Below are 8299 nucleotides of genomic sequence, written 5' to 3' on the forward strand. Positions count from 1 at the left end.
CCCCCCGGTCCCTCCCTCCCTCTCACAAACACACTCATTTAGATGAGCCAATGGCGTGGCTTTATCACCTTCAGTTGGTATCACTGATTAGGGAATGCAAGTTGAGAAATCTGATGATTTAGCAAAAGCTAATATGATCTTCACATGTTTCAGATTCAGGGGTTCACTGTGTTTGAAGAAAAGATGAAGATCCTCGCCTTTGTTTTGTTACTGGGGTTATCACTAGCCTTCGACCTGAACGATCCCAAGACCAATTTGGACAGCTTCATCAGGACGTTTGCGACAACGGAAACGGATGTGGAAACTGTAACGTACATCAATGGAACGGTCTTCATCCGAATTCCAGGCGGTTCCCTGAAGAAAGTTCTCCTAATGGATGGATACAATATAGGACGAAGAGAGAAAACCTCGACTGGATATGTATCCTTATCGAAAGAGTTTGTGGCTTATCGAGACTACAAAACAGGGGAAATAATTGATGTTTTGATTAATCCATTAACGAACGTTCCAAATGAAGTGTTCTTTATCACCAACGATCCGGTCAACGAGAACTTTACGTATGGGAAACTCATTCCGTTCACACGACTGAAAAACGACAGAGTTACGTTCAGCAACGACATTTTCTTGGAATATGAAAACGTACTCGATCCACAGCATTACGGCAAATTTTCAGCCGGACCGTTATTTGTTGGGAACGAACTTTTCCAATTCCATACACGTTACAGCGATTTAGCTACGACTTCGATCCCAAATTTAAACGTAACAATCTCCTGGTCAAGACGTTCACCGTTTCTACCTTGGTTCGAGATGGGGGAAACGGATGGTCACCTGTACTACGTTTCCACCAGTTGGAAATGTGTGAAAGGTTTCGGCGATATCCCAGATGATATCATGAACATCGTTAGAAGAAAGTACCCAAAGTTCTTAGAAGCTCCGAAGACGTATGAAGTCCCAAACGAAACTTCGTATTCTTCATTTAAGGCCGTTATTGATCAAAGGCGGAAGGAAGGCAAACCCGACATCATCATACCGGAAGTGGGAATTCGCGCCAATCTCAGATTGAAGCCAACGGGGTTAGATCCAAAAGTGTATGAAAGTTTAGCCAAACTGAAAAGTTTCCGAGTTGGATTCAGTGGAACTGTCTATTCCCAAATAAAAGGTCAAGGGTCGATCACACTTTTTAACGTGAAGGGCGAGGTCACGAGTAAAATGCGGTTTACACCAGACGGACTCAAAACTACTGTTCACTTCAGTGGACACTTCCGCGATCCCGGAACTGGTGAAATATTGAAACGCTGGATAAATCCTTTGACTCATCGTAAAAACATTGTGCCACCTCTGATAGGGAAATACACTCATACGTTAATAAAGGGAGACGACTCATTTTGGTCCCATTCGATTCCTTATCTTGATGAAACGTCAGTTGAAGGGGCGATTTCGTTCTCACAATACAACAAGAATACCAAGTTGGAGGATTGGAGCGTTCACACATTGGACGTCTACTTCACAGACGCAGATCTAAAGGCGGGAAATCCGTACATGTATGGCGCCTGGTATGTATACTCCTCGTGGCCAGAGTGGATGGAAATGGCCGGCGCTGAGGGTATACTAATTTGGAGAATTAATATAGAAATACTTCGATAATGTTGAAACCTACAGTCAAACTTGTAAGAGAGGCCACCCGTACTCAGCGTGAACAAAATCGGCCCAAAATATCTAACATTTTTTTATGGCGGTGAATCACGCGGGTGTAAAACGGCTACACGCACGATTCTGAAATTCGCCGCGATCGGGAGATAAAATGCACTCGCCTAACCCCAGCATAAAAGTAATTATCTATCAAAAGGTAAAATATTACAAAATGTATTTAACTTTTATTTCATTATGATTGTAACAAACAAAATTAAAATAAAATGGAGTCAATCTTTTCTGATTTCTCATTTGCATAATCGTACTGCCCCGTACCAATTTAACTATAACACAGAATCAGTAACTTTTTCAACTGTAAGACGTTTTATTCAGATGTGTTTGATGAACACAATAAAAGCCAAGTTGGAAAAAAATACTAATCTTAATCAGGGTTAAAGACTGAAATATCTAGATACTTTTCTGATAGAGCCATCATGGTTTTAGTCTGGCTTATCCAAACACTTTCAAGGTTAAAAGACTGGTATATCCAGACACCAATCTGACGAGGCATCCTGGTTATAGCCTGGCATATCCAGACCTTTTTCCAATTTTGTTGTTAGACTGGTACATCCATACATTTATTTGTTGAGGAACAATATAGCCTGTCATATCCAGACACTTATATGATTAAGTTATAAGACTGGCATATCCAGACACTGATCGGACGCCACAGTTTGAGTATTACTAGTAACTGAAATAGATTCTAAAACAGATCCTGATTGGTCTAAAACAGTCACCTGATTGGTTGAACCGAGTTGCTGTATGTCCGATAACGGCATACTGTGATTAGACGTTGAAACATTAGCCACATGGATTCTATCCATGCCTAACATTGAGTTTTCTTGATCCTCGGTCTCTAAATCGTCTAAAGCTATCGTCTGTAAAGCAGAGGACTCCGATTGACCCTGGGCACCCAAAATTGTGGAAGGGTCTTTACCATCTTGTAATGCTACTTTGCCTAATAAATCTAAGTTATACGAAGACCGATTTTGAGACTGACTCGAATTTTTCTGCCCTAAGTCCAACATTTCATTCTTGTTGGGTTCATCCTCGTCAACAGTCAGATCATCTGTGGGCGCTGGAGAAGACGCCCCACTGTTTATGACGTACTGATCCGAAACCTCGATACTTTCATAACGCACAGTCTGTAACCTCCAAAATCCATCATCGTGAAGTTTGTACCTAAAATGATATATTTTGAATGAATTAAGACCAAGATCATTGCAGTTCTTAGAGGGATTTTTAAAAGGTTTTCTTAAATTTTTAAGTGTATCAGGGACACAGATAGCATCAATGATCATTATAATTTTTTTACATTTAAATCTTTAGTTACCTTGGGTTGTGACCAATTACAATAATTAAAAACTTACCTAAACCTGGAATGACCAGACGGCCATTTAAATTTGTGAGTTGATTTTAAATGTTTAGTTAATATGGTTCCTCGGCTCACTTTCTTCTCACATAAATGACAGGCATATCTTAAATTACACGTATCTTTATTCTGCAATACAAGAGATAATAGAAGTTGAAAGCACTTTCCGAAACACTGTTGTTGGAATTGACTTTCTCCCCCATTTTAATTTCTGTCCACACCAGTTATTGGCACACGTGGAAACATTCTGAAACCTGTTTCAAATTATTTTCTTGCAATTGAGTGCTGACTTACAAGAGTCATTGAGGCTTCTTCCATTCTGTCTTCACTTCCCTTTTTTCAGTACCCTGTTCAAACTTGTGTTATTGAAATTCCAGTTCATTTTATGAATTTTAGACAAGAAAAACTCATCAATCGAGTCCCCACTTACAGAGCCAGTGAGGCTTCCTCTAATTCAGCCCTCAAGCCCTAAAATCTGTGCCATTTTCAATTCAGATGACACTTCCCTTTTTTTCAGCACCAAATTGTCTTATTGAACTTCCAGCTTATTCTATGAATCTTTGACTGTTGAACTCAACAGTAATTTATCCCTCAAGTCCTAAACCCTGTGTGAAGTGTGCAATGAAGCTAACAGTTTTCTTACCTGATGTACTTTAACAACATGGCGTGTTAACCCATTATAAGTTCTTGATTCAAATACACAACCCTCCTCCTGACAGTAAAACATTGAGGCTTCACTATGACATTCCAGATGGCGGCGTAAATCATTCGAACTTTTAGAACTGAAAGAGAATGGAATTTAAATGAAATTGTATCTATTGGTCACTATCTTGATCATTCTTTCACAACTGTAACTAGAATGGCATTTAGAATAAATAATTTGTTCGTAAGATGTAAATAACTAAATGAAAATCAGAATTGATAAGAATGCTTAAGAATCTGACGTCTTATAAGGACTTCACAATTTAAAAGGCTTGATAACATTATAATATGAAGGTATATTCCCAGAGCCCTTGTCCATCATTCAGCCCACAATTGGAGGTTTGATTCAACAAATATGGACAGAGTTTAAACCTTTGATGCACTGAATATACGTTAAAAGTGGGCACACATTGCTAGAAAAACACTTGTTGATAATTATGATATTAACTTTTAACTTGAAATAATGAATCCTAAATAATAACATGTTATAACTTACCTATGATCACAGTGAGGACATTTAAAAGGTTTTTCCTGTGAATGACGATATTTTATATGAGAACGTAAACCAGAAGGTGACGGACACGTCATATCACAAAACGGACATTTATAATGGTTTACTGAAACATAAAATGGATACAAATATGAACAAGCTGAAAATTATGATGGTAATATCCTGACTCGGGGTAAAAAAAATCTAATAATACACAAGCATTTCAGGATGCGGGCGTAAGAAGTCAGGTATAAGATTATCAATGATAAAAATGTAAATATTGACGTACCATGATGCCTCATGTGGTCTCGTAGAATACGAGCTGTAGCAAATCTCTTGTTACAATGTGAACATTGGTATAATTGTTCTGAAAATGAAGAAACAGTCAATTATCTCCCTTGTGGTCATCAAAATTAAGATTTGGCCCTAACAGTGACGATATTACACCTGCATATCATTTGAGGATAACTTTGTCAGGCTAGACCTATATAACCTGAAAATTTGACAGCATGAAATTGAGTTACAACATATTTTTAGTATCAGTCCTTCTTAAGACTATTTACCTATTCAAGGACCCAAATCAACCCCTCAAAAAATGATGATACATGCCCCTTAAATAAAGGTTAACTGTATTTCTATAAAATCGACTTACTAGAGTTATCAGCTTGTCTTTTCTGATGATCAATAAACTTAGTTCTGTTGGAATATAACCCTCCACAAGTAGGACAAGCTATAACTTTCTCTTGTGAATGACTTCTCAGATGCTCTCTTAACTTATATCTACTTTTAACTACTGTATCACATCCTACAAATATAACAAGTCTCCGTAAAAACACGGGATACATTCGTTATTCTTTATGTATATCTGGGACATCGATAAAACTAGGCATTTTATGTTGCAGCTTTCACAAAAGTTGCTATTAGGGCTTTTACGTTCATAAAGAACTTTATCTAAGGGTTCTGATTGGCTATATTAGAGGATATTGACCGTTGGCCATTTTCAGCTGCCCGTCTGTCATGACCGGCAAACCAAGCCAAATCAACAGTCCTGATAGTATAAATTTAAATTAAAGCCCTGCATTTACAAACTTATGTGATAAAAGAAAGATGGCTATGTAGTCAAGGTATAAGTACTAAGTTCATAATAGCTTGACATTGTGAAGATGCAAGAATTGCGTCTATTGCAGTCAAGGTATAAGACGTAGTTCGCAATAGTTTGACATTGTGAAGAAGGGATCAAGCCTGGCCACTCTCCAATCTACAGTTATCAGAGTCACAAAGATATTGCTAAATATTAGCTCTCATACACTCTTCTGGCTTAGTTTTTAATAAAAAAATAATTACCTGCCCATTTACACTTGGCTCCCCCGTGTAAGTTATTGCCCTCTCCATATTCCTCGATATGTTGATTAACATGACTATAAAAATACACCGGATTATCATAGATAATCTGAAATAGAACATCAAAGGGATTATAAAGAGGTCTTATAAATTTTATATCTGTATTGGGGACACTGATAGGATCAATTTGCATCTTTCAAATTTTCAATCAGATGTCTGTTTTTTTAGCAATTAAACCAAAACAATTCATTGTATGAAGTTTCTATTGAAAATATAAAACATACCTCACAATCTTTCCAACCACAGATTAAATTCTCTGGTAGTTCTGGTATAGAATTGCGACTCAATCCGTCGGTAGAGCAGCCGTCAGTACACCCAGCTGAGATACACAATGCTCTACCCAGACACTTAATACGAACATGAAAGGCATGGAAATACACATGTCTGTTAAAGTCACTTAGATTTCCGATTATCTGAGCACCACACTCCTGCCAGCCACATGAAAACATGGTTCCTAAAAGTAGAAAGATATAGAGCATAAACTTATTAAAGAGACAGGTTTCTTAGGTTTCCTTAGTCTCAGAATCCGGGATATTTTAGCTATATTCATCAGTGATAGTGTTCAGCGTCGAAATGGAACCTTCAAATCCATGTGTGTCTAGAATTATATAGGTCAGTTGTCTGAAGATCGCATAGAGTGAAACTCTGAGTAACAACATGTTGTTTTTTAGGTTCACTTTTAATATATGTGTCTAGAATTATCTGTTTTGAAACTTATAAGTTCTGACTCCACCATATAACACATACCAAATAGAAATTTTCATGCATTTCTACATATATTCAAGACCCCTGAAACTTTGTCTTATGCCTTGACTGCAATAGCTATCTTATATTTAACAGATTTCAACCTACCATTTGGAGTCTTCTCTACATTGTCTGAAACAACATATTCTGTAATATGTTGAGAAATATGTTTAACAAACTGAGCCATGTCTGTTTTCTGTTCATTGCATGTATCCCATTCACATTCATAAACATAGTCTTCGGATGGTACAGCTCGCTTGTCATTCATTTTCAATTTCTTTCTGGGTTGACCAGGGCTAGACTCCTCATTTCTTTTACCCATTTCACACAACAACTGTTAATTCAACTGAAAGTAGAATAAAGATAATGATTCAGCATTAATTTCTCTAAAACTGTGCATTTCAAACAAAGATCCTTCAGAAAGAGTAAGTCCTTCCTATGAACCAACACACTGTATTGTCTTGGATTTCGATTCCTTTTTTTTGCCAATATTTGATGGTCAACATTGTCATTTGCAGTGAAATCGATGACCAAATGTGGGGTTTTGAAGCAATCACTTTTCTGTTATATACACGAACAACCAAACACTCAACCCTTCTACTTCTAAAAGTCGTTTGAAATACCTGTAAAGTTGTTAAAATGAAGATCAAAAATCTCTTCTCCCTCTCAAACTTATTTGTGTATGGCGGTAAATATCTTAAATGCGCATGTGAAAAATACACTTCCGGTATTGGGTTTATGTAATTACCGCGTTTAATACTATTTGACCCAAACATATCGAAAAATATTCACACCTGAAAACATCAAAATCTATGACTGCACGAAACATTTTTGAAAATACCACAATATTGTTAGAAATCTATGCATCGATTGCAAGGCAAGAAAACATTAACATAGTAATAAAAAAAGAAGATTTCCATCTGTAAAATCAGATTTCTAGAACGAGGGCAATAACTCAATTGAAGTATTTTCAGATTTTTGGGGTTTTTTTGTTTTTTTTTTTTTGATAATAAACAATTTCACCAAGTTTCGTTAAAATCATTTATGGTGTTTTCAGGGATTAAGACATGCGTTTAATTAGTTCTTCTCTAGAAAAGGGACAGAATGATGTCGGTGTAAAATCCCCAGCCCCCCTTCCAAAAATTACCTTTTAGGGCAGCAACCGAAAAATTATCGGGCAACAACCCGAAAACAAAGGTAATTACAGGTAAAATTCGTGGGAAACATGGCTAGACATTGAAACTGGTATAGCTCTTTCAGTTTTCAACCGATTTTCGTATGACTTTGTATTGAGGTATGCCTATATGATCAAACAAATGGAGATCAAGTGAGAAAGATTCTCGTTTCACTAACCGCATACCGACTGTGGGCGTATTTGACCCACTATCTATAAATCTACCGTGGTTTAATCTCTTCTAATACAATCTTATATCTATCTTTTTTACATCTTTTCCTCCCAGAATTTATTGCACAAAGTTTTTCAGTAAATTATTAATTATCTTCTTCGAAGGTAGCCTGATTTAGGCCTAAAACTTGAAAAAAGGTGAACTTTTATTGTAACAGTAACATCTCTCTTTAAATTTAAATTCTGTTTAGAATTAAAGGCCCCCTCATCATCCATTTAGGTTACAGGGTTGGTTAAATATGACTTATTGCCGTCTGTTTGGTGGTCGCAATAGCAATGTCTATTTATGAGTACATTTTTGCCCAAAAAAGCACAAAATATAATGGATATACCATATCTGATTCTGACATTGACATTTCAGCAACGGCTGCGGAACTTTAGATTGGGAGAGGTCATCGTAAAAAATTAATGCATGTTCCAACCTGAAAAAATTTGTAATTCTAGGCCTCTCGCTGTGGGAGAGACGATCGGGAGAGGGGGGGGGGGGGGGGGTGGT

General features: G+C 37.0%; 2 protein-coding genes across 2 annotated transcripts; one reads left to right on the forward strand and one right to left on the reverse strand.

Moving 5' to 3' along the window:
- The first annotated feature begins 178 nt into the window (after positions 1-178).
- On the forward strand, positions 179-2868 carry LOTGIDRAFT_236702 (hypothetical protein). Its single transcript, XM_009067747.1, has one exon. The coding sequence runs from the start codon at positions 184-186 to the stop codon at positions 1642-1644; it is 1461 nt and encodes a 486-aa protein (XP_009065995.1). The 5' UTR covers positions 179-183; the 3' UTR covers positions 1645-2868.
- LOTGIDRAFT_73260 (hypothetical protein) lies at positions 2793-6624 on the reverse strand (the record flags this gene model as incomplete). The annotated part of the gene is made up of 9 exons (XM_009067671.1): positions 2793-2871; positions 3060-3190; positions 3705-3843; positions 4260-4380; positions 4543-4620; positions 4906-5058; positions 5598-5703; positions 5879-6108; positions 6507-6624. Coding segments are annotated over 9 exons (1155 nt in total), but the record flags the coding sequence as incomplete, so codon positions are not given.
- Between the last annotated feature and the right edge of the window lie 1675 nt (positions 6625-8299).

Source organism: Lottia gigantea (assembly GCF_000327385.1).
Source record: "Lottia gigantea unplaced genomic scaffold LOTGIsca_85, whole genome shotgun sequence".
In the NCBI taxonomy this organism is placed as follows: domain Eukaryota; kingdom Metazoa; phylum Mollusca; class Gastropoda; family Lottiidae; genus Lottia; species Lottia gigantea.

Coding starts and splice junctions, on each gene's coding strand:
- LOTGIDRAFT_236702 (XM_009067747.1), top strand. CDS start 184: ATGAAGATCCTCGCCTTTGTTTTGTTACTGGGGTTATCACTAGCCTTC.